The following is a 27,476-nucleotide window of genomic DNA, read 5'->3' on the forward strand; positions in this document are numbered from 1 at the left end:
CTCAATCAGAGCAACCTTTGATTTTATTCTTGACTCCAGGACACGGACAGAGCCCTTGAGGGCACATCTGGAGTGAGCCTGGGACCCACCACCCCATACAAACCACAAAGACTGTAATCACATTACAGAAAATAAATCATGTTTGGTTTCATGACAGCCAGGTTCTCCGTAGGCAATGAGAACCACATAGGACAATTGTGACATGAAAGTGAAATGGTTTAAGAAAAAAAAAAACAACCAAAAAAAACACCACAAAATGGAGATGTTGTTGCCTGAGGCTTCTCTCCAAAAAAGCAAACCACCACAGGGCTGTATCTCAGGCTGGCCTCCATGCTCCTCCATAGATCATCTTGTGTTGTGGGTACACTGGAGACCGAGGAAGGCTGTGTAACTTCAACCAGGGAGTTCACTTACGGAGGCTGGCAGCAGAGGGCTTTGACAAGGTTCCTGGCCAGCCATACTCACCCCAACTCAGAGATTCCCAGGCTCTGTGGTAGACATGGATAGGAGATGAAGGGGCAGAAAAAGGCCACAGATACCTGTGGTGGTCCCTATTGGAGGTGTCAGGGGATGGGAACAGGTGAAGGCTGGGCCTTGAGGGAAGAAGTTTTGCCTATTAGAAATTATCACAAACCCCAATAGGCCCTTGGGCAAAAGACTAGACTCAGGAGAGGAGGAAACAAAGGATTGGTTCATTCCTGAACCAAAAAGGAAGAAGTAATTTGGGAAATGAGGTTCTTCAGAAATCTGTCAGCCAATGAAGCTCACAGACTTTGTCAGCCAAGGCACTGACAAGAACACTCACTGCATTGCCCTTTAATAATCTCGCCCTGAGGGAGGATGTTATACAGTCTGGTGGATGCTTTCCTCCCCCTGGGGGCCTGCCACTCTAATCACAAGAGCCGTCCTTCCAGCCATCCCGCCATCGCTCATCCACACGAGCACAGTCAAACGCAGGCTTCCCTAGCTTCAAGTTCACCTCGTTGTGTAGGCGGCAGAGCCACTGGGTAAACCTGTTCCGACTGCTGGTGTCTGGCTGGTTTCTGATCAACCTGCAGGAGAATGGGGCAGCTTAGGGAGGGTCAAGAAAGAGTGGGTATGAGGGATTCCCTGATGCTATCCCTTGAAGTAGCTTGGATATGAATCCCTCCCCACCAGGAGACAATGGGCCCTGAATTATCCAGATCATCCATCACTCTTAAGAAGCCCTAATTCTTAGTCCTCATATGTAACATTGGAGAGATCCCTTATTCTTGGCTTCTTTAGTTTCTAAGTTCAGCTTTTCAAATAGGAAATGGAATTGCAATGTTTGTCCTTTCTCTGTATCAGGACAAACAGAGCACAGACTGAAATGCTCTGGTCGATAGCAACAGTTCACTTTCTGCCCTCACCATCTTGCTGAAGCTTGGCTATTCCAAGCAAGGAAGAACATCTTTTACCTAAGAGGGCAGGAACTGTGCAAAGCTAGGTCCTTGCCCTCTGGGACTTTAAAAGAGCAAATTCTCTTTTGATTGATGAGTGATCTTGGCCCTTGGGGATCCTTCTGCCACCCCAGTGAGAATAGGTTCAGTTCTTTTGAAGGCACCAAAGGCACTTTATCAAAAGCAGAGTAGGGAGGTGGCTCAGACAATAGATCAAAACAGAATCAGGCAGATTGGGTAAACAGTATTCAGTATCCCCATAGGCCTTTAAAAGCACAGATTGCTCTTAGCAAACCTGTATTTCCTCCTAATACTTTCATTACAATAAACATATCCAGCATGTATCTTATAAAATCCTTGGAAAGAGAACTAGGAAGCTTCAGGCAAGTCATTAACCCATATTATGGAACTTTACAAGCTCCTCACTCCAGGAAGATATCTCTCAAACCCTTCCCTGGGGCTTCAGACAGAGTGAAAGGGGTGGGGCAAATTAATACCTGCAAAACAGAGGTCTATTTTCTGAACTTCTGTGAACTGTCTCCACTCTTAGCAATCAATGACAACTATATTCACTTTTCCTATAAAAAGCATAAGTAGCAGTGGCAGATCCTTACTAATAATGGAGCTTATCAGTCTGATCATTCCTGGTAGTCAAGCCTCTAACACTTTAAGATCACGGGAAGCTGAGCAAAGTCCCCTGCTGGCTTCTGCCAGATATTCTGAGTCATACTCCAATGAGGAAATAGGTAGATTATTAAGGGAAACAACTTCAGGACATGATAAAACCATGAAACGGGTTAGCACTGTAACCCCCCCCTTTTTTTTAACCTTCTTAAATAAAAGGTCTGGGATTAGAGTAAATGAGAAGACTAGAGTTTCTTGATATAAGTGTTTTTCAAAGAGTACATGTAAAGGGAAATCCTCTTCTGGAAAGTCACTAGTGAAGAGAGTTATAGGATCATAGAATCTTAAAGAGTTAGAAAGGACTTTATCAGTTATCTGGTTCAATGTGGATCTGGACCAAGAAATCTCCCCTAAAGCATTGCTGACAAGTGTATAGCTGGTTTGCTTGAAGATCTTCAATGAAGGAAGAACCCACTACTTTTCCAGAGTGGCCATTTCACTTTTGGACAGGTCTAATTGTAAGGATATGCATTGCCTTTTTAGTTAAGAGTAAAGGAGCAACCAGACCCCAGGGTTGAGTAAATCAAACTTTGATGAACATGATCCAAAAAGCCAACGACCTCTACCCATCTCCAATTCCTAAGAACACAAGCTTAAAAGGAGAAACTGGGAAAGATAAGACAATCTGGATCCTACCAGTGGTGGTCATTTTGAACCCCATAAACTTCTACTTTTTCTTAGCCTAGGGCTGTCTAGTCCCAAGTTGGGGCCCTTCAGGTAGTGAGACCTTGTATAAGACAAGGGCCACTAAAACTAAGGTTTGGAATACTGTTTGTGTGACATCACTAAGTACCAGTCTAAGTATTTCATAACTAACCCTTTCCTTCCCTTTCCCAAACCCCTCTCCCCCTCCAGCCTAGGAAACATGATAATCAGCCTGGTAGCATATTCACACAACTTGCCTTCTCCTTATATCTTCAGCACACTCATCACATGGGAAAAACTTGGAAAACAGATGTATAAACTGGGCCATTTCTTCCTGCTGGTCTAAGGTAGGGCAGTCAGGATAATATGCAGCCATTGTATGTAAGAAAGCCCAACTGTTTCGCCCCAGCTCCTCCCGATCCAGGGGGCAATCAGCTGGCAACTTGTTTTCCAACTGGGAAAGAAGGAAGGGAGATGAAGGCTTAGCAATGAAATTTCAAGCTAATTCTCTAAAGAGGGATAGACTCAGTCTCCTAACAACCCCCTCTATACAACAAGCGGAAAGTTCAAAATTACTTGAAAAATCTCAGCCAAAAAGATTCTACCTTATTTTAGACAAATTTACTCTTGGACTCGGCACAAAACAAGAAAGTAGACTGCCCTTTGGAATATACTTTAAGGGTTTGCCTCAATGTAAAACCAGTAGTGTTGTTTTGTGGTTTTGAGGGGGAGAAGAAGGGGAAGGGAGGCATCAGATCCTAGGGTCTCCAAGGCCCCCAAATGACCTTGGAATGGAGAGAGGACTTGAACTTGGGTTTCTCTAGGCTTTAAATCTAGTATTTTCCCCACTAAACCATACTATTCCATGGGGCAATTCATTTAACATCTTTAGAACTCAACTTTTCTACTGAAATAATTTTAGTGATATAGGACATAAAAGTATTATTTTCATTCTACAGAAGAGGAAGTTGAGGTTCTGAGAGTATGTGATTTGTCCAGTCAGCACATGTTTGAAACAGAAGTCTCCTGACTTTGTTTTCAACATTTTTCAACACAGTATACACTGTTTCATCTATAAACTGAGGAGGAAGGAATAAGCATGTATATAATACCTACAATGTGCCAAGCACTGTACTAAGAGCTTTAAAAAACTAGCACCATGCCTGGGGCTTTATAAATATTCTTATTTGACTCTTACAACAACCTTTCCAGGTACAGTTGAGGAATCTAAGGCAAACAGTGACTTGGCCAAGGTCACCCTGCAAATGTCTCAAGTCAAATTTGAATTCAGCTCTTCCTGACCTCAGGACAAGTGTTATATCCAGTGTATCACCTAGCTGGTAAGGTCTAAGTAAGAGCTAAGGATCTATGCATCCCAAGCTCTTTTTGTCTACTCTGGACAAAAAGGTGGATGTGGGAGGGGCTGCAAAAACTACGTTTGAATACAATCAATGCATTTTCGTTTTATTCTATCAGCTCCTCAGTCTCCTGATGCAATAGAGATTCTATGGGGAACCAAGACAGTGGAAAACTAGGACAAAATTTGTATTTTCTGGGCTGTTTTTTTTTTTGTAGGGAGGAAGGATCTGAGGTGGGGAACACACTAAGAGTCTCAAGTTCTTTTATAGAGAACTATTTAGTTTAGTTTCCCCTAGGTGTTTAAGTTTAGAGGAAGGAACCCAATCGCAGGGCAGGAGTCGGGTTTGTGAAGCAGGCTGGATTCTATAAGAGGAATGGTGATATCCACGGGCTTGGAAAGAGACAGTGAGTCAGGAGTGCAGCGGTGGTGGTCGTGGGATAGGAGAACGAAGTGGGGGGAGGGGGAAACAGGGTCAGGAGCAATTTGGCCCCGCAGAGAACAAAAGTGAATGTTCCAGGAGTAAGCCGCTGATTGGTTAGTTTGGGGAATGGCAGGACAAGGGGGCCCGAGAATAGAGGGGAGGACTTTTCCCCCTTCCCCTCCAGCAGTGCCCCGCCCCCCTCTCGCCCCAGGCAGCCAGGCCTCACCGCGACCTGGGTATCGCTTTCCGAGGTCTTCAGCGCCTTCTGCGTCTTCATCCACGTCTTGAAGTCGACGCAGGCCCGGCAGGGCCGCTTTCGCACGGTGGCATCCCCGTCGGCCCCAGCTGTCTCCGACGCCACCTGCTCTTTGGTTTCTTGGGGCCGCGCGCCACCCGGCAGGAAGGAAAAGAAGCTAGCCGGAGAAAAGCGCCGGCCTTCACCGGGCGCCGCCATCTTCGATGCCCAGGGCATGCTGGGATAGGCGGCCTCTCTCAGCTTCCAGGCCAGCCCCAACCCTAGCTTCAGCCCCAGTCCCGCCTTTGAGACCGCCCCAACTTCGGGGCGAGGCCCCGCCCCCGTCTCGGTATTCTCTAAGTCAGTCTCAGGCTTCCCATCTTCTGCGAGCGAACACTTGCTGCTGGTCTCACTCTTCTGCTTCCTCCAGTAGAAGAGTAGCGTGGAGCGCTGTAGCGTGGAGCGCTGGTCAGTTCTGCTTTTGTGGCGCCCATTGGCCCGGGGACTGGACTGGGCCTCCGACCGCTCCTTGGAGGAGCGCTTGTATAGGGACCTAAGGCGAGGGGACGAGCCCCTCACCGACCCCGACCGAACAGCCTTCATCCCTTGGGCAACTAGGCCTGCCTTCCCTTCCTCCCTCCTCAGGTTAGCCCCTCCCTCCTCCAGAAACCATAGTTGGCCCTGCCCGAGGAACCCGAGAGGTAGGAGCGAAGCTTCCCGAGCCCTCGGCCAGCCGAGGGCCGTTTGCCCTGGGCCACAGGTGCCCTGGCAACGGCCGCCGCTACCACGGGGCGGGGCTGTGACGTCAGAGGATGGCTCGCGGACTTGGAAGGGGTTGGGGAGGAGTGAGGCACGGGCAAAGGCTTCTTGGTTGACGTTGGTTCTTTTTTGATTGATCTTCAATTAAATCCCTCCACGTCTTTGCAACCTTTCTTGACGCCTCTGGCATAGAGTAACAGATTAACAAGAAGCAAAAATCCCATCTGTGCCATTTAATTGCCATGAGACCATGTTCTTTTCCCCTGTGCAGGGCCTCAGTTTCCTAACCTGCATTGTAGGGGAGAGTTAGACTAGAAAGACCATTCCAACTCAAAATTCCATTAGCCAACTGTTTGCCATCCATCCACACATATCGTCAGCCCATGAAGGGGGAGAACCGGGCCAGTGGTAACCATCCCCCCCAAATTACCAGCTCATTTTCATTATGTTGCCACACAAAGCCTGTTTCACTTTTGTCTTTCTATTTCCTGGGCCCAGCATAAGGACTGGCATTTTGTAAGTGCTCGATAAGTGATTTTCTGATTCAATGATTGATTGATAGTATGGCACAGTTCAGCAAACATTAAGGACTGTCAAATGAGGAAATGTATTTAAGAAAAAAAATCAGTAGACCTTAAAGTATTACATCAGCTATTATTATTATTATATTTGTAGCACCAGGGTAACTGTCTAAAGAACAAAACTGAGAGAGCCTTTGCCCCCTAGGAGTTTTACTCTCCTAATCAAAACTCCAAGGAGGCAGGAAGGCAGGCAGGCAGGGAGGCAGTTCTTTCTTGGTGAAGACTCTTGCTGCTAAGTGTGGCTGGTGATCAAAGTTGTATTCTTGGGTTTCTTCTCAAAACAAAGCTTCAATTGTTACCTGTATCCAGTTGCCTAAATGTATATATTCACCTCTCATCTCTCCCCTGAGCTCCAGACCCACATATCTCACTGCCTGCTGGATATCTCCACCTGAATGCCCTACTGACACCTCAAACTCCCCATATCCCTACTTGAACTCACCATTTCTCCCTCTAAAACTGATCCTTCTCTCAGCTACTCAATCCCAGTCATATGTGCTCAAAACCTTGGCATCATTTTTGACTCCTCTCTTATCCTCTACATCTACTATGATGCCAAGTCCAGTTATTTTCCCTCCTTGATCCCTCCCATTTCCTTTCTACTAATTGCTACCTCCCTAATTTAATCCTTTATTACTTCTTTCTTGGACTATTGTAATGGTTTACAAATATGTGCCCATATCACATTTCTCCTATTTACTACATCTGCCAAAGCAATCTTAATCAAACAAGATTTCTGTGGGTATTGATATGACAAGTCCAGAGGCCTGGAATCATTCTGGGTCTACCAATGACTCACTTTGAGATCTAAGATCAGTTAATTTAACCATCTGTGCTTCAATTTTCTTATCTGTTATGTTGGTAAAATCACTATCTACCTCCTACTCTTTCTAGGATATCCATTTATTTGAACATATTGGGGATAGGGAAGAGGAGATATAGCCTGACTCCACAAGCAAAGTAAAAACTAGCTTCCAACTGAGTGGGAAGTGATAGATACTGAACCTTAGAACTATGACAGTTTTCCTTGAAAACTGAGACTTGGGGGCAGCTAGGTGGCTCAGTAGATTGAGAATCAGGCTTAGAGAAGGGAGGTCCTAGGTTCAAATGTGGCCTCAGACACTTTCTAGCTGTGTGACCCTGGGCAAGTCACTTAACTCCCATTGATTAGCCCTTACTGCTCTTCTGCCTTGGAACCAATACAGAGTATTGATTTTAAGACAGAAGGTAAGGGTTTATTAAAAAAAAAATATTACCCTTAGCTTCTTAGAATCAATACTGTGTGTGCTCTAAACACATGTGTGCTCTAAAGACAGAGCCCTTGGGTTGGAATTCTAGATAAAGCAGATGACATCATTCTTAAGCAATCCCACAAAATATTGCCTCTAATGCTTACTACTCACTGTAATGACTGTAAACTCCTTGAGGGCAGGGATGTCTTTTGCATTTTAATCCCTAGTACTTAGTATGTGCCTAGCATATAGGCACCCAAAGAAATGCTTATTGTGTGATCAAGAATACTTCACAACCTCCTTAGGCTGGCCTCAGTTTCTTTGTCTTTTTTTTTAAACCCTTACCTTCCATCTAGGAGTCAAGACTGTGTATTGGCTCCAAGGCAGAAGAGTGGTAAGGGCTAGGCAATGGGGGTCAAGTGACTTGCCCAGGGTCACACAGTTGGGAAGTGTCTGAGTTCAGATTTGAACCTAGGACCTCCCATCTCTAGACCTGGCTCTCAATCCAATGAGCTACCTAGATGCCCCCTTTTTGTCTTTAAAATGAGGTAGATTATGGTTTTTTGGTCCCTCATCTAAAAGGCTTTGCTGGCTGAAGTCAGTGCCCTCACTCCAACTTGCCTTTTCTCACTTGGACATCAGGGCACAAATCAGCAGGGATCAGTCTTTGAATAATGCTGTTGTCATAAATATAAGCAGAAGGAAAGTATTGGAGTGTTAGCCATTCCCTAACATGGCACCAGCTGTGATAAGTTAGACTTCCCAGTCACTCTGAAACAGGAACTTTTAAGCTTCTTGGTATCTTTGGTCTCTGTTGAATGCCCAAACCCTTTTTCTGACTAATGTTTTTACTTATTTATTTTTTAAACCCTTCCACCTTAGAATCAATACCGTGTATTAGTTCCTAGGTAGAAGTATCTAATACATATGCTAGGTATTAAGTTTCTCCACAGGGCCTAATGCTTGCAGCATGCAATTATAACTTGAGTGCTTTATATTAGACAATAAGCTAGAGGGACCCCCAGTTCTGTAATCAAGCAAACTGGGTTCAGTCAACAGAAGAAAAAACTTATACTGTGAATTTATTTAGAAAATATTAGAGAAAATGTATTAGATATTTACAAGCACTGCTACTGGGAAGGAGAGCAAACCAGCAAGGTTCCCATACTAATTAGAACTCTCCTTGCCCTAAGCAAAGTTACATTTTATAGTATTACATTAGTCTTACATTTTATAGTGTTCAAGAAACAAAAATTTCTTTAGCAAGATAAAAAAAAGTACAAAGTTTAAATTCAGGGCTTTTGATTTGCCTAAATGGAACAATGGTATAATCGCATGCTGCAAGCATTAGGATGTCGAGAAACATTATACCTAGCATATGTATTAGATATGTCATATTATGTATGCCAACTTTATTTCTAGAAACCCCAAGTTTATCCCTGTCCCTTGAGAACTTGCCTTGAGGGAGGTCCCAGACTGACTTTGTCTCTGACTGAACAATAAACCTGAAAGTACTTAATGATCCCATTTTAGGTGGGATTGGTAGATAATCAAATCTTGGGAACCCTTTTTATCTTTGAAGTCCTCTGCCTGTAGCCCAGCCCTTGGCTGTACTCTTCCTTTTATATCCATTTAAAGCATCAGCCTCTCCCTGATAATCCAACCCTGGACTCCTCATTTCCTTTTAGCCATTGTAAAGCCAATCAGTCATACTTCCCTGTCCTTAGTTCCCCAAAAAGTATATTATTAATAGTAGTAGCTGGCATTTATATAGATAACATTTCCAAATTATCCTCACAACAGCCTTGGTAGGTAGGTGTTATTGATTATCATGCTAATTTTACGATTGAGGAAACTGAGGCAGACTTGCCTAGGGTCACACAGCTAGAAAGTGTCTGAGGCCAGATTGGAGCCCAAGACCTCCTGCCTCCAAGCCTGGCACCCTATCCACTGTGGCCCTGTAATGCGGTATACAGGAGACATGGATTATATGGGTGGTCTGATATTGATTACTAGGTCACTGCCTACAGTATTCTACTAATTCTTTGAATAGACTTGAGTTGGTTCTGATCAATGTTGTTGGACCAGAGGTGTGCCATGGATCCATACTGACACACCAGAACCATGATATCCACCTTCATGCTGACACCCAGGACTTCCTTAGGGTGATATAGCCTACATTATAGATAGTGGAGCCCACAGAGGCAAAGCCTACCTAGGCTAGGCTGGAGTACTTGGTCTCTTTCAAATTTCTTTCATAAAGTAACTGAAATCAATTGTCCCTTGGATAATTCTCCACTACAGAAGGACTCTCCATGTCTTCAGCTCTCATTATCACTACCATGCCAACAGGATCCTGGGAGTCCAGGTTCAAAGAACCCAGAAAAGGAGGTTAGTGGAGTGTGACTTGTTTTTTTCTTTTCTCATAAATTCAATGAACATTTAATTAAGCATGGACTACATGCAAGGAGGTATGCTAGGCGTTAATGAGACAAAGTAAAAACCCAAACAATTCTTCACTTTATATTCTGCTGTCCTTTATATTGATACAAATACAAAAGTGATACAATTCCTGCACTCAAGGAACTTATATTGTATTAATAGATAATAAAATATTACTATGTCCTATTTTTTTAATAGTCTATTGTTTTTGTTATTGTTCAATCACAGACTCTTCCTGACCCTTTCTATGGACCAGAGGTATCCATGGGGTTTTCTCAGCAAGGACATTAGAGTACTTTTCCATTTCCTTCTCCAGTAGAGCCAGTAGATCCTTTTGCCTGGCAATCAGAGATTAAGTGACTTGCCCAGGGTCAGACAGTTAGGAAGTCTCTAAGACTGCATTTGAATTCAGGTTTTCCTGACTTCAGGCCTAGCACTCCATTCACAGAATCACCTAGCTGCCTCCTAGGTATATAAAGGTTAAGTGATTTGTCTAAGGTCACACAGCTATGAAGTATCTGAGACTGGATTCGAACTTAAGTCTTTCAGACTCCAGTGTTCTTAACCATTGAGCCACAGCCATATCTGATAAAGTTTATTATTGTTTTAATGTTCCATTTTAGGCTTAAATGTTTTTTTTCTTTTTACAGTTTCTATACTCTTGTAGGTTCTTTCTTTCATCTTTTATATACATCCTTTTAAAATCTAAGCTCAACATCATTGACATTGCCTCATTTTTTCAAGATGCTTTCCCTTTCTTTCTTTATTGAGATATAATGTATAATTTTATAGTCAAAACTTTAAAGAACCTTCTTTAATAGACTGCTTGTTTCCTGCCCCCATAACTGAATCCTCAGGCCTAGCATCTCTTAATCACAACCTATAAATTCAGTCCTCTTCCAGACTCCAGGATGATTCTGCCTCCAGGGAGAGAAAATATAGGAAGCTTTAGCATCATCAGCTCTGATTTTACTTTGACCTTGTAGCCTTATTTCAGTAACTGAGTTAATATATTATCTTCCTGTAACCTAGTCTCTATTTTGTAAATGAGTTCCAGTTACTAGGTCCCCATTTTGTCACCCCTTGCTTGATCTGGGTCATGCCCCCTTCTATCTCTCTCTGTCCTACAGACTGGCTACTCCAAGGTCTCTATGGCTGTAGAGAATTCTTTTTCTTACTAGATCCCTTTTTTTTAAACCTTTACTTTCTGTCCCAGTAACAACTCTAAGACAGAAGGGCAAAGGCTAGGCAAATGGAGTTAAGGAACTTGCCTAGGGCTACGCAGATAGGAAGTATCTGAGGTCACATTCAAACCCAAGTCCACCAGGCTTGGTTGCAAGTTCAACACTCAATTCACTATACCACCTAATTGTCAAGAGTATTAAGGTTTACCCATGTCTGTCTCTTCTTTGGGGTGAGTATGTCTGTATTTGGAGGTTGCTAGTGATTAGTTTCCTGCTATTGACCTCAACTTCTACCTCACTAAGGATACTTGAATATGCTTCTGCTTGAACCAGAGTACAGACAGGGTTTTATCTGCTTCCTCACAAAGTATGATAAGTACTTCACATTCCTACCACCATGAATGGCATCCATGATGTCTTTGTCCCTATAGCCAGAAGGTCCTTCTCCCATCAAGTGCCTTATAGGGATGTAATTCTAATGTGTTGTCCCCAAAATGCAAAGATATCACAAGGCTTCTCTTGGCTAAAAACTAATCAAAGAATGCTATCTACTTTCAGAGAAAGAAATGTTGGAGTTGGAATGCCAATCAAAGCATATTGTTTTTCACTTTAGCATATTTGTGTTTTTATTTGGGGTATTTGGTTTTATAGGAGTATTCTCATACAACAGTGACCAATATGGAAGTATGTTTCACATGATAAGATATATAAGCCAGAAAAAATTACTTACCATCTCTGGGATGGGGGAAACAAAGGGAGAGAAACAGTTTGGATCTTGTAAGTTCAGGAAATGTATGTTGAAAATTGTTATTACATGTAATTGGGAAAATAAAGTATTTAAAAAACTTTAGTAAAAATTATAATCATAGTGAACATTACAATATAAGAAATAGTAGGACTTGAGAATATTACTGTAATTAACAAGCGAGACTATGCAGTTTTAGCATAAAATCAGAGGCATAATGGAACTTAGCAATTTTGTTCAGAAGGGAATCAATTAACGAATTAAGTATTTCTTAAGCAACTAATATGTGCTAAGAATACAAATATAATGAATAAACAAAATAATCTGTACTTGCAAGGCCCTTGCATTCTAAAAGGCAAGAAAATGGAAGATTAAATATAGATATAGATATAGTACAGTTAGGTGACACAGTGGATGAAATACTGGGCTTGGAATCAGAAAGACTCATCTTCAGGAGTTCAAAGTTGGCTTCATATACTTCCTAGCTGTGTGGCCCTGGGCAAGTCACTTAATCCTGTTTGCCTTAGTTTCTTCATCTGGAAAAGGAGTTGAAGAAGAAAATAGCAAAGCACTCTGTTATCTTTGCCAAGACAATTCCAAACAGGGCCACAAAAGTCCAACATAACTAAACAACACATACACACATATACTTTCTATATATTACAGACACATATATACACACAGTTATACACATATAGAGTCCATGAACTCATATCTGTATTTGTATGTGTAGATCTAATTAACAGTATCCCCAAAATCTTAAGTTTCAAGCCCCTTAAAATTGTGCTGAGACTTTGGAGATACCTTATATGCAAAATTAATATAAAGAAAAGAAATACAAATCCATACAAAGTAGTCAGATACAAGGTAGCTTGAGGGGAGAGCACTAGGCATTGGGGGAATCAGGAAAATGGGGTCATATAGCAGGTGAGCATTGAGCATTAGGCATGAAGGAAGAAAGGGTGAGGAGGGAGTATATTCCAGCTCAGGGGTCAGGAAGATGGTGTGTCATGTGTGAGGAACAAAGTGAAGGCCACTTCGGCTGGATTTCAAAAGAAAGGAGGAGAAGAAATGTCCAGTCAGGATTGACAGCTAGGTTTGGTCCAGATTGGGGGGTGGGGGTGGGCTTTGAAGTTTTAGTCAGAAGCAATCCCAATTTGCTTTAAGCCTCCTTTTGAAAGAAAACAATACCCATTTTATGGAAATTCTGCTGTTGACATCCCCACATAGGACAGGCTGGAAGAAGGGACCCTGGTGACCAGTTTCTCATCCTTTTCATTAATTATGACCAGAATATGTTCTGATGGGCCTCAACCAGCATGAGCGTGACCCAACACCAGAGGGCACTCGAATGTAACCACTTATCCATAATGTGCCCAAGAAGCCTGATTTATGAATCAAATTAAGAATAACAGAGCAAATAGTAGATAGAGTGCCAGGTCTGGAGGCTGGAAGACCTGGGTTCAAACCTGGGTTCAGTCCTCTCCTAGGTGTGTGACCCAGTTCAAGTTACTTAACCTGATTACCTACCTTTTATCATTCTTCTGTCTTGGAATCAATATTGATCCAAATAAAAATAAAAAGAGTAACAGTTATTGCAACCTTGGGTATCAAGGTTCCCTACTCCCTCCTTTTTATTTATTTTTAAATTTCTAAACTCCTCTGATGTCATTTTCAATGGAAATTTTAAAAAATCTATCTATCTACCTATCTATCTATCAATCAAACCCTTATTTTCTGTCTTAGAATCAGTACTAAGTATTGATTCCAAGGCAGAAGAGCAGCAAGGACTAGGCAATTGGGGTTAAATGTCTTATCCAAGGTGACACAGCCAGGAAGTGCCAGAGACCATATTTGAACCCAGGACTTCCTAACTCCAGACCTGGTACTTGTTGATGTGGAGTCTAGAGACCTCCAAACTTGTAGTCTAGCAAGATCTGATGACCCCCAGTTTAGTTAACTTGATCTAGATTCCACATCTACACACTCTATCTAAACTACCTAGTTGCTCCCAATGGAAATGATACTAAAGAAGTATCGTCATTCATTTTCTGCTACACCCTGAAGACGTGGGGCTATTCCATTTGATTTATAGCTAAAATCTCCCATATGTTTGGTCTTTCCCTTTTAGAATGTGAACTCCTTGAGACCAGGGACTATCTTGCTTTTCTATTTATATCCTCAGTAGTACTTAATACAATTAATGTTTTGAATGAAGTATTTTATCAATGATTTTTCATTCAGTCATTCTTTATTCATTTTCTTATTTATTTGTAACATAGTTTAAGGACTATCTCAGGAGATTTAAATCATTAGCCTAGTCCAGAGACAGATTTATTGGCACCATGCTTAGCCAAGAATTATTCTGTACATTCTTATTTAAATAATGTATAACAAAGTTTTCCCTACCTTTTGATATTGAGAAAAGATAAAAAGTAATATTACCTCCAATTTCTGCTGTGTGGATTTTACAATATAATTGAACTCAGGAAGATGAGTCTTTCTGACTCCAAGCCTGACATTCTATCTACTATATCAAATAACTGCAATATAGCAATTAAATTTCCATAATTGTAAGGCATGATCAGCCATACTTGAATAATAATAATCCACTTTCTTCAGCTGAACCAATAGTAAGATTCCTTAACAACTGTCATCCTCTTCTTTCCTGAATATCAATAAAAAGGGTCTTTTCCTTCTTGTGGGAGTCACTGAGGCTTTTCTGAGGTTGTTAGCCTGACCCACTTTGTTAACAGTTATAAAAGTTACTTTTAATGAACCAATTTTGCAAAGACAACTACCTTAGTTTACCTTTACTGCATTTTACTTGCCACAATAATTACCATCGAATGGCCCTCCTATATGATATAAGGTAGCTAGTTTGCTAGAATCTATTGGGTAATAAAGCCTATTGATTCATAAACCCAGCCAATCAGAACAACATGGGGAAGGAATCATATTCTCCATCTATTTAAAGATTTATCAGACATTGACCTGCTATAAAATAATCTTGGAAAATCCACCTCTAGAAATGAAAGGTCCTTTGAAGACCAGTCACCACTGCAATAAAGAGTCTATACTGACTGATGCCTCAGATAATCCTCAGGCAACAATGTCTTGGATAAAGTCATCATGCTTTCTAATTCTTCCTTTATAAAAGTATGTAATGGGGGGATTGGGTGGGAGGAGTTGATAAGAAGAGCCTGTTTAATTGATTTCCTCTCCCCCCAGCCCAGTTAATACAATTATAGGAAGGGGGTAGGTGATAGAAATGAGAAGTAAAAAAAAAAAAGTTTAAATTTTTGTTACCCTTCTATTCGGTGTTAAGGAATCTCCTTGAGGGGATTAAAAAAAAAAAAACCACAACATCTCACCTTCTTTCTTAAAAATCTATAACAACTTTTGGTTCCAAGACAGAAAAGTAGTAAGGGCTAGGCAACTGGGGCTAAGTGATTTGCCTGGAGTCACACAGGAAGTATCTGAAATTATATTTGAACAGATTTGAACTCAGGATCTCCCATCTCCAGGCCTACCTCTCTATCCACTGAGCCACCTAGCTGCCCTTTCTTTTTTTTAATTTTTAAACATTATTTTATTTGGTCTTTTCCATACATTACTCACTGGAAACAAAGATCATTTTCTTTTCCTCCCCTCCCGCCCCCCCACCTTTCCCTCTCCCATAGCCGATGATAACACATGGTTATCACATGTGTTCTTGACTCGAACCCATTTCCTGTTGTTGGAATTTGCATTATAGTGTTCATTTAGAGTCTCTCCTCAGTCTTATCCCCTCCAACCCTGTAGTCAAGCAGTTGCTTTTCATCAGTGTTTTTACTCCCACAGTTTATTCTCTGCTTGTGGATAGTATTTTTTAGATCCCTGTAGATTGTTCAGGGGCATTGCATTGATACTAATGGAGAAGTCCATCACCTTCGATTGTACCACAATGTATCAGTCTCTGTGTACAATGTTTTTTTGGTTCTGCTCCTCTCGCTCTGCATCACTTCCTGGAGGTTGTTCCAGTCTCCATGGAATTCCTCTACTTTATTATTCCTTTTAGCACAATAGTATTCCATCACCAACATATACCACAATTTGTTCAGCCATTCCCCAATTGACGGGCATCCCCTCGTTTTCCAATTTTTGGCCACCACAAAGAGTGCAGCTATGCATATTCTTGTACAAGTCTTTTTCCTTATTATCTCTTTGGGGTACAAACCCAGCAGTGCTATAGCTGGATCAAAGGGCTAGCTGCCCTTTCTTGATGGAACTGGATATCAGCTTATCATTCAGTGGCCAAATATTTGTCCAAAGGCCACCACAACACTAGAGTAGTGATCTGACCAATTCCCTTTCTACATTTACAAGCTCCTAAGAACATGTTTTTCAGAAATATTGTTGTCCCTTGCAAAGTGAGCCTCTGACTTCTCAGAAGAAAAGCCGTAGATTGTAGGTGTGGAATGAGGCATACACTTTCAGACATGGCTGAAGTCAGTGTTAATTAATAAACATGTATTAAACTCTTGTTATGTCCTAGGCACCATACTAAGCGCTAGAGACATAGGGTATGTCTATTGCTTTGCCTGACTACTTATGGTTATAAGGGAAAATTATATTGAGAAGAATCATTAGAAAATGGTATAAAACAGGAAAAAAGTATTAATAAAACATTTAAAGGGAATGGGAGGAACCCTCATCTAGGCCAAAGACATAGGAGAGAGAAGGTAAGGTTTATGTTGTCTTTTGCATTTTAATCATGCTATTAATGTTATGTGATCACTACATAATAAGTGTCTGATTCTACAGGTGCTGAGGGAAGAGATCTGAGATTGTGACATACCTCTTCAGTTATACTGAAGCAGAAAATATAAATAATATTATTTAATTTATTTTTTATTATAAAAATGTTTTATTTTACCAATTACATGTAATAACAAACTTCCACATAAATTTTCTGAAATGATATAATACAAATTGTCTTCCTCCCTGTCCTGGAGCTGGCAAGCAATTTGATCTAGGTTAGACATGTATTATCATGCAAAACATATTTCCATATTGATCAATAAATAGTAATTTTAACATCTGAGCAATATTTCAACTTCTAGACTAGACTGGAACCTGGGAGTCAGGGGTAAAGGCCACCTGTGGTGAGAATCCATGTTGGGCATATGGAAAGTTTCCTGGGTTTGATCAAGTTGTCAGTTTTGCTAAAAATTCCCAGCCAAAGAAGATCTATAAAGGGAAAGTCCCCTATAAAGATACTGTTTCTTGAATGAACTTAAAGTCCTTGGCTGGATATTTACCCAAATGAACATTTTTTAAAATTTAAATAAGTTTATTGATGTCTTACTTTTACATCATAGTCATTTCTAGATAATCTTCCACCACTCCTCTAATTGAACCCTCCCTGGTGACCATAAAAGAGTAATTAACAAAAACATCTGATCCAATGAATGGTGCTGACAATGTAAATAATATTATTTACTAGTAGTTTCCCTCTTCTTGACAGAGAGAAAGAAGGCATTAGTGATTACACTAAATGAACCAGTCTTCCAAGTGAATAACACGTTTCATATTTATCCTATGTACTTATAATACTGATGTGTAATAATGTTATAGACATAACAAGTCTTGTGCTGCTAATTAAAGGTGAGGTCCCAGTGTGATAGATACTGTAGCTCTTGGTCACACCCCACTGGGGATTTTTCCACCTCTAAAACCTGATAAAAATGAACATTATTTCCTTCCACTTTGGGATCTGAATGTCCTCACATGCTCATATTGGTTACAGATTTGCTTATTCCAACTTTCACCATTTCACATTAGATGAGGGCTTACTTTTAAAAAAATCTTTTTTCTCGATTGCACGTAGAAACAATTTTTGACAATTTTTTTCTGACATTTTGCAATTCGGATTCTCTCCCTCCCTCCATTCCACCCCCAGATGGTAGTTTGATATAAGTTACACTAGTGTTTTCATGAAATATATATTTCCATATTCCCCATGATGTAACAGAAGACATATATCACACATATGATAGAAAATTCGTGAAGGAAATAAAGTGAAAAATGTGCTTTGATCTGTAGATTCCAACAGCAACTTTGACTGTGGAGAGTAGTTTTTGTTTAAATCCTTTGGGGTTCTCTTAGAACTTTGTTTTGCAGTTAACAGCTTAGACCTTCACAGTTGACCATTGTACTGACATTGTATAAATATATATATATTTGTTACTGTATACATTGTTTGTTGGTTCCTTTCATTTTACTTTGTACCAGTTCATATGTCTCTCCAGATTTTTCTGAACTTATCCTGTTCTCATCTCTGTATTTTATGACAACTATATACCATAACTCATCTAGCCATTCCCCCATTGATGGATACCCCCTCAGTTTCCAACTCTTGTAGGTCCTTTTCTCTTGTTTTTGATCTTTTTGGAATACAGACCCAGAAGTGGTGTTGCTGGGTCACAGAGTATGCATAGTTTTATGGCCCTTTGGGCATGGTTCCTTCTGGCTCTCCAGTACAGTTGTATCAGTTCACAGTTCCACCAACAGTGTATTAGTGTCCCAATTTTCAGTGTAGGCTTACTTCTGATCAGGTCACTCTCTGTCACTCAGAAGTAACAGGCCTCATAATTTATGTGTACTTCTGGATGGGACTTAAAAAAACTTGGTTTCAAATCCCACCCCAGACATTACTATATGATTCCAGGCAAGTCTTTGAATCTTGGTTTCTTCATTTGTAAAAAAGGAGTAATGGTAGCATATACCTCACAAGGTTATTGCCCAGGTGAGATAATGTATGTAATATATCATATAAAAGTTAACTTATTATTAGGTGAATAAAATAGGTTATTGAGGCAAAACTTAGATTGCTCACTAGTCTCTTTATGGATTTAGGATACTAGATAACTGAATGGGGAGAGAAGTTTTAAGTAAGGAATGGAAAGAGAAAGTGGAAATAATAATTCAACCAGTATTCATTCCTTGCAGAGCAAAATGAGAACACAGAATCTTTGCCATGACTTTACAAATGAAGAGTCTTGCATTTGGAGATAGCCACCAAATAATATTCCCCAGCTCACACATTTAAAAAAAAACATTCGAGATTAAAAATAAAAACATACTCTACAAACATTTGTAGAAACATAACTAGGAAATGTAGTTTTTTTGTCTGGAATGCAGTCTAGTCACAGAAGGTTCAGGTTCTCTGACCAGTTGATGTCCTCATGATTACGTCATCCTAGGTGATCTGATCCCAGGCAGCAGAGTAGGACAATATTAGAATGCTCTGTTTGCAAAGAGACTGTGAAATTGATTATTGATTACTATTGATTATTGATTTATAAAGTTTTGTTAATCATAATAGAAATCATTGTAACTAAACATTAAAGTTTAGAATATTACTGTGCAGATTTACTACCCAACCCTCAATAAATGGACAAAACAAGATGCCAGTTGGGGAAGATAAGAAAGATGGATGAAGTATGATTTAATTTGATCACAAGATGTTTTCCTAGTACAGGGCTCCATTGGTACAGGGAGCAGTAGATAAGGAACCTTCTGGAGAATGTTAGAGGAAGATAACTAAAGTAAAGAGATGATCAGCCCTGGTGATAGCCATTAAGGGTCTAATAGATTGGGCTAATAGCTGGCATTAATTAATTAATTAATTAATTCATATTCATCCACATGTTTATTCAGCAGATTTTTATTATGAGCCTCATACTATTAAATGCCAAGTACTATTCTAAAGTGCTGTAGATATAGAGGCAAAATAGTGCCTGCCCTTTAGGAGCTTACTTATTATAGAGGGAAATTGTAAGTTTGCAGAAAATTAGCTACGAAATCTACATGCAAACCACACAGACACATAGTTTTTGTTGCAAGTGAAGGGGATATTCCAGCAGACCTTTAGGCTGAAAGGAGGGGAAGGATGAGACAATATAGGATGGTTTCAATAACTGAAGAGAGTATGATTGTTGGTAGGGAAGATGAACTTCTCTGCTCTTTCTGGCTTCTTACAGCAGAGTATAGAAATAGATCATCTCCGTGGGGGTATCTCACAGCCACCCTTAACAGGACTTAGAGTAAAGCATTATGTTTTTTCAATGACAAGTTCCCTCAAGCTGGAGAACTTCAAAGATTCTCAAAACATTATCCATAGCCAAAGAAGGAACTGTTGAAATCTGACTATATTTCAAAGCAGTTTATAGATCTTTTGCTTCATTTCCTTCATGATTTTTTAATTTTATGTGTGATATTCATCTTCTGTCACTGCATGGAGAATATGGAAATATGTATTGTACAAAAGCACTGGTATAACATTTAATAGACCATTTACTACTTCCAGGGAGGGTAGGGATGGAGGAAGGGAGAGAATCTGAATTGCAAAATGTCAGAAAATAAATGTTAAAAAAAAGTTGTTTCTACATGTAATTGAGAAAAATAAAAGAAAGAAAGAAAATAAGCCAAAATTAGGCCCTTTATAATTTCCACTGATTGTTTCTCATTCTGCCCTCTGAGGCCAAATAGAATAAATCTAATCTAATCCTTCATCCACTTAACTAACACTTATCAGTCCTTCTAATATTTGAAGACAGATATCAGTTTTTCTCCCATGAGTCTTCTCTTCTCCAGACTAAAAATCCCTAATTCCTTCAGCTGAGCACCATATGCCATAGATTCAAAGCCCTTTACTAGCCTGGTTGCCCTCCTCTGCACATTCTCTAGCTTATCAATATCCATAAACTGGCACTCATAACTGAACACAGCATGCCAAATGAAGTATATTGAGGTCAGAGTACAGTAAGACTGTTACCTCCATATTCCTGGAAGCTCTGTCCAAAATTACATTAGCTTATTTGGATGCCACTTCATGCTGCTGACTCATATTGTTCTTATAATAGTTCACAAAAAAAAAAAACCCTGCTATTTTCCAGAACCACAACTGTACAACTGTACCTCCCCCATCTTGTACCTCTGAATTTGATATTTTTAACCAAGTGTAAATAAGCCTTCCCATTTACCCCTAAAGAATTTTCCCTGATTAGAATAAATCCAATGCTTTAGCCTATCAAGATCTTTTGGGATCCTGACTCTCATTTTGGTAGCTAGCCCTTTCTGATTTGTGCCAAATGTAATAGAATAAATATTCTGTTTACGGATTTATCCACATCATTGATGAAAATGTGAAACACTGCAAAGCAGAACCCTAGGTTCTGTCCCTAGAGACCTCCTGCCACATTGGTATTTGGGTTAACACTAAATCATTAACAACTATTCCTTTCTTAATCTAACTGTATTCTCATACAATCTATATCTCTCCATCTTGTCCACAGCAAGAATATATCATATTTTGTCAAAAGGTTTACTGAAATCGGGGTGGATCATTCTAGAGTTCTCCCTTACCTACTAGTTTGGTAATCCTGTCAAAAAAAAGAAAATGTGGTTAGTCTGTCCCGAACTATTCTTGACACGAAGCCAGGCTGGATATCTGTCCTCACAGCTTCCCTCCCCTTGGAGAATTCCCGGATGACGTCAGCGTGCGGAGGCGGCCACCTCTAGCCAGAGCTCCAGTTCCTCCTTCTGTCTCACCTCTGATCCGAGAGAGGGAGGAGGTGCCGAGTGGCCGGCCGCAGCTCCGCCAGAGGAAAAGTTTTCGTTTTCAAATGAATTATGGAAATCCTTCACTGTTCTTAGACCTTGAATGCATCTGCCCCTTTTCCTCTGTATCTATAGCAACCAGCTAGTCCTCAGGCACCTCCTCCTGGGACTCCCGGGCCATATCCCCATCCGAGTACTGGGTATTCATACCAAGGCTATCCACAATATGACTGGCAGGGGGGACCCCTCCCGAAGCTCCCCAACCCCAAGGAGGTGATGACATAGCCCAAACTACCTGTCTCAGTTTGTGCTCTGTTGCTGTTTGCCTTTGGGAAATGCTCACTTGACCAGTCTCAGAAAGCGTTGTATCCTCCATTGCTGGAGTTCTGAGTTCTGATCTTTTTCTATTGCTACAATGAATGACAAGTTCTACACAGACATCCCAACTACAAAATAATGGAATCCTGGATGGGTAGTGATTTTTTTCCTGTTTAATTTAGGGATACAATCTTTTTAATGTTCATTTTCCAATTTTTTGTTGTACTTTATTATTGTTATTTATTTGTAAGACCCTTACCTTCTGTCTCAGTATTAATTTTAAGACAGGAGAGCAGCAAAAGCTAAGTAATTGGGGTTAAATGACTAGCCCAGGGTCACAAAGCCAAGAAATGCCTGAAGCTAGATTTGAACCCAACTCCTCCAGACACTAGGCACGGAGCTCCATCCACTGTGCTACCTAACTGCCCCTTTTGTTTTACTTAAAAATGTGCTAAATGATTTTTTTGGTCAAAGGTTTGAATATATAATTCCTATTTATCATTTTAAATTGTTCTATTCATGGCAGTGGCAAAATATGCAACACCAACCATTGAATGATTTCTTTCCTAACTCCGTAGTTATGTTTCAATACTCCCTTTCAATAAACTTCAAAAGTAAAAAAAAATCTATCTTGGAAAAAACAACAACAAAAACAACAACAAACCCATACCTTCTGTCTTACTATCAAGTATCAGTCCTAAGACAGAAGAGCAGCAAGGACTAGGCAACAAGGGGTTAAGTGACTTGCCCAGAGTCACACAGCTAGGAAGTATCCACTGTGCTATCTAGCTGCCCTGAAAACAATCTCTTTGATGACCAGTTCTAAAATTTTATGAAGCATTGAAATCAAGCTGACTGACCTGTGGTTTGAAGACTCCGACCTCCTTACTTCTTTACAAATAGGGACATTTGTCCTAGAAACTTATATACTTTTCCCATTTTTCACAATCATTCAGCTAGTGGCTTAGAAGTCATATCCACTTTTCCCAGCACCTAAGGATATAATTCTTCTAAACTGTAAAGGATAATTTTAGCGTTGTGACCTAAAATATATTTAATTATTGGTTGCCATGGGACATCCCAAATAATAAAATACCCAAGTCAGCTAGAAACTATGGTGATTTTATTTAATATAAAGGAAATAATTTAAGAAAGAGAGAGAGAGGAAAGAGTTAATTTAAAACTGCTCCAGCTCAGGCTGAGCCAGGAAGGAGTTAAAGGCCTTGGTCAAAGGGGCCTCCCCTGAGTGCCAAGGGAAAAGGAAGTCAGTCTTATCATTCACCATGAGATTGTCTCAAGGAAGCTGTCTGAGGGAGCTCCTCCAGGCTCAAGTTCCAGGATCGAACTGGCGCCCAGGCCTGCTCACAGGAAGTCATCAGCCAGATCCACCTTTCCAGGGAAAGAGAATGAAGAGAGGAAGTGACACGCACTATATAGAGGGTTTTACGTCATTTTCCTGTGTCTTATCTGTACCAATGGTAGCTTAGCTTGACTTAGGACAGCCCAGGGGTCTGTCAGCTTTTTCTGCACATGTCTATCAAAGGCCATCCTCCTAGATATTTTTACTCCTTAAGGATGGATGCAGACATTCCTGACCTTGTTAGAAAAAGTAGGGTGGAGCAATGTAAAGTTCACAAGACATTCTTGATTGTTAGACTAAGTATCTCCATTGTTACAATCAGGAGATAGCTAAATCAAATCTTCTAAAGTGCATTCTAAGTAGGGTGGAGTAATTTTAAAGTTCACAGGACCAGGTAAATTTAATTCATCAAGGGAAGTTAAGTACTCTCTTACTATTTCTTTACTTATCTGGGGGTATTAATTTCCTATTAGTGATTTTGTTCTATCATCTTCATTCTCCTTGGCAGAGAAAATAGAAGCAAAATAATAGTAAAGTAACTCTGCTTCCTCTTTGTTGTCAATTAGCTTTGTCCTGTACACTTTGGAGTCTTATCTTTTTGTGATCTTTCTTTTTCTCCCAACACAGCTAAAAAAGATCTCATTTTGTTTTTTTTTTGAAGGAAGCATCAGTAAGCTCAGCTCATTCTGAACTTTAATACTTTACTATTTCTGACATGGACTCAGGAGCAGAAGAGGCAAGATGAATGTTGGAGGAATGGACTCAGAGAAGAGATTGGAAAGGTAGGAAATATAATGAGACAAAGGAACAAGAGATTCAAGGGAGAGAAATGGTGTGCTACTGAATTCATTGGCAATAGGGTGGAGATTTTGAAGGTGGGTAAAATGAGGCCAGAGTTGGGGTGATAAAAGGGAGCCTCAAGAGTCTGGAGTTCATAGTGAGGCTAAAGAATAGGGTTAGAATCACTCTTGATTAGAGAAATGCAAATTAAAACAACGCTGAAATACCACCTTACACCCATCAGATTGGTCAATATGGCACTAAGGAAAGAGATAAATGTTGGAGGGGATGTGGAAAAATTGGGACACTAATGCACTGCTGGTGGAGTTGTGAACTGATCCAACCTTTCTGGAGGGCAATTTGGAACTATGCCCAAAGGGCTATAAAATGATCGATATTCTTTGATCCAGTAATAACCACTCCTAGGTGTGCATCCCAAAGAGATAATAAAAAAAAGGATAGGACCTACTTGAACAACAAATTTATAGCAGCAATTTTTGTAGTGGTAAAGAATTGAGGGGATGTCTGTCAAATGGGGAATGGCTGAACAAATTGTGGTACATGTTGGTGATAGAGTACTATTTAAATTTTTAAAAATTTAATAACATATTTCCACATAAGCTTTCCAAAGTCATATGATCCATATCATCTCCCTCCCTTCTTTACTCTCCCCTCCTGGAGCTGACAAGCAATCCAATCTGGGTTATACATGTATTATTGCACAAAACATATGTCCATATTACTCAATTTTATAAGCAAATAATCTTACAGAACCCAAATCCCAAGTCATACATCCAAATAGTCAAGTGATAAATCATATTTTCATCTTCATTCCTACTCCAACAGTGCTTTCTCTGGAGATGGATAGCATTTTTTTGTCAAAAGTCCTCAGAATTATCTTGGATCATTATGTTGTTGTTAGTAGCAAAGTCTATCACATTTGATCATTCCACAATATTGCACTTTTTCATTACTTTTAAAAAATTTTTAATTTTATTTAGTCAATTTAGAACATTCCAGTTCACATGGAATTCCTCCAGTTTATTATTCCTTTGAGCACAATAGTATTCCATCACCAACATATACCATAATTTGTTTAGCTATTCCCCAATTGGAGGGCATCCCCTCATTTTCCAATTTTTTGCCAACACAAAGAGCGCAGCTATGAATATTCTTGTACATGTCTTTTTCCTTATTATCTCTTTGGGGGTACAAACCCAGCACTGCTATGGCTGTATCAAAGGGTAGACAGTCTTTTAGTGCCCTTGGGCATAGTTCCAAATTGCCCTCCAGAATGGTTGGATCAATTCACAACTCCACTAGCAGTGCATTAGTGTCCCAACTTTGCCACATCTCCTCCAATATTCATTACTTTCCGTTGCTGTCATGTTAGCCATGATATCTCAGAATTGTTTTGATTTGCATCTCTCTGATTATAAGAGATTTAAAACACTTTTTCATGTGCTTATTAATACTTTTGATTTCTTTAACTGAAAATTGCCTATTAATGTTCCTTGCCCATTTATCATTTGGAGAATGGCTTGATTTTTTTGTACAACTGATGTAACTCTTTATAAATTTGAATAATTAGACCTTTGTCAGAGGTTTTTGTTATGAAGATTGTTTCCCAATTTTTTGCTTCCCTTCTAATTTTGGTTGCACTAGTTTTGTTTGTACAAAACCTTTTTAATTTGATGTAATCAAAATTATTGATTTTACATTTTGTGATTTTTTTCTAGCTCTTGCTTGGTTTTAAAGTCTTTCCTTTCCCAAAGATCTGACATGTATATTATTCTGTGTTCACCTAAATTACTTATAGTTTCCTTCTTTATATTCAGGTAATTCACTCATTCTGAGTTTATCTTGGTGTAGGGTGTGAGATGTTGACCCAAACCAAATCTCTCCCATACTGTCTTCTAATTTTCCCAGCAGTTTTTAATCAAATAGTGGATTTTGGTCCCAAAAGCTGGGATATTTGGGCTTATCATAGACTGTTTTGCTGAGGTCACTTACCCCAAGTCTATTTCACTGATCCTCCTTTCTGTCTCTTAGCCAGTACCATATTGTTTTGATGACCACTGCTTTATAGTTTAGTTTGACATCTGGGACTGCAAAGCCATCTTCCTTTGCATTTTTTTTTCATTATTTCCCTAGATATACTTGACCTCTTGTTCTTCCAAATGAACTTTGTTATGGTTTTTTCTAATTCAGTAAAAAAGTTTTTTTGGTAGTTCAATGGGTATGACACTAAATAAATAAATTAATTAGGGTAGAATTGTCATTTTTATTATGTTAGCTCATCCTATCCATGAGCAATAGGTGTTTTTCCAATTGTTTAGGTCTAGTTTTAATTGTGTGGAGAGTATTTTGTAGTTGTGTTCATATAGTTCCTGTGTTTGTCTTGGCAGATAGATTCCCAAGTATTTTATATTGTCTAGAGTGATTTTAAATGGAATTTCTCTCTCTCATTTTTGCTGCTGAGATGTGTTGGAAATATATAGAAATGCTGATGACTTATGTGGGTTTATTTTGTATCCTGCAACTTTGCTAAAGTTGTTGATTATTTTGACTAGCTTTTTAGTTGATTTTCTAGGATTCTTTAAGTAGACTATCACATCATCTGCAAAGAGTCATAGCTTGGTCTCCTCATTGCCTCTTTTAATACCTTCAATTTCTTTTTCTTCTCTAATTGCTACTGTTAGTGTTTCTAGTACAATGTTAAATAATAGAGGTGATAATGGGCATCCTTGTTTCACTCCTGATCTTATTGGGAAAGCTTCTAGTTTATCCCCACTGCAGATGATGTTTGCTGATGGTTTTAGATATATAGTGTTTATTATTTTTAGGAAAAGCCCTTCTATTCCTACGCTTTCTAGTGTTTTCAATAGGAATGAGTGTTGTATTTTGTCAAGGACTTTTTCTGCATCTATTGAGATAATCATGTGATTTTTGTTGGTTTGCTTGTTAATATGGTCAATTATGTGGATGGTTTTCCTAATATTGAACCATCCTTGCATTCCTGGTATAAATCCTACCTGGTCATAATGAATAACTCTTGTGATCACTTGCTGGAGTCTTTTTACTAGACTCCTATTTAAGATTTTTGCATCTATGTTCATTAAGGAGATTGGTCTATAGTTTTCTTTCTCTGGTTTTGACCTGCCTGGCTTTGGAATCAGTACCATATTTGTGGTGTAAAAGGAATTTGGTAGAGCTCCTTCTTTGTTTATTTTGTCAAATAATTTGTATAATATTGGGATTAGTTGTTCTCTGAATGTTTGATAGAATTCATTTGTGAATCCATCAGGTCCTGGGGGTTTTCCTTAGGGAATTCTTTGGTGATTTGTTCAATTTCTTTTTCTGATATGGGGTTGTTTAGGTGTTCTATTTCTTCCTCTGTTAGTCTAGGCAATTTGTATTTTTGTAAATATTCATCCACATCACCTAGATTGCCATATTTATTGTCATATAATTGGGTATAATAATTTTTAATGATTGCCTTAATTTCCTCTTCATTAGAGGTGAGGTCTCCCTTTTCATCTTGAATACTGTCAATTTGGTTTTCTTCTTTCCTTTTTTTAATTAGATTGACCAGTACTTTGTATATTTTATTTGTTTTTTTTTTAAGTATCAGCTTCTAGTCTTATTTATTAAATCAAGAGTTCTTTGACTTTCAATTTGATTAATTTCTACTTTGATTTTT

At 39.5% G+C, this 27,476-nt stretch overlaps 2 protein-coding genes across 5 annotated transcripts in view; one reads left to right on the forward strand and one right to left on the reverse strand.

Moving 5' to 3' along the window:
* Positions 1-5: 5 nt before the first annotated feature.
* On the reverse strand, positions 6-5,565 carry GFER (growth factor, augmenter of liver regeneration). Of its 4 annotated transcripts, none has more exons than XM_056805605.1 (4): positions 4,764-5,519; positions 3,008-3,204; positions 980-1,052; positions 6-488 (listed from the first exon to the last, which is right to left on the reverse strand). In XM_056805605.1, exons 1-4 carry the CDS (start codon positions 5,367-5,369, stop codon positions 462-464), a joined length of 903 nt encoding a protein of 300 aa, XP_056661583.1. In that variant the 5' UTR covers positions 5,370-5,519; the 3' UTR covers positions 6-461. The 4 variants fall into 4 exon arrangements, with proteins under 4 accessions (XP_056661583.1, XP_007499437.2, XP_007499436.2 ...); XM_007499375.3 differs by having other exon boundaries at positions 4,758-5,519; XM_007499374.3 differs by having other exon boundaries at positions 6-1,052; positions 4,764-5,565.
* A 50-nt stretch (positions 5,566-5,615) lies between these two features.
* The window catches only part of NOXO1 (NADPH oxidase organizer 1), a 48,985-nt gene continuing 27,124 nt past the window's right edge, over positions 5,616-27,476 (forward strand). Inside the window, exons 1-2 of the mRNA XM_001366428.5 lie at positions 5,616-6,041; positions 23,655-23,775. The gene's annotated coding sequence lies outside the window, so the exon portion shown is untranslated. The remainder of the gene's footprint in view (positions 6,042-23,654; positions 23,776-27,476) is intronic.

The sequence above is a fragment of the Monodelphis domestica genome, chromosome 7, assembly GCF_027887165.1.
Source record: "Monodelphis domestica isolate mMonDom1 chromosome 7, mMonDom1.pri, whole genome shotgun sequence".
Lineage (NCBI taxonomy): Eukaryota > Metazoa > Chordata > Mammalia > Didelphimorphia > Didelphidae > Monodelphis > Monodelphis domestica.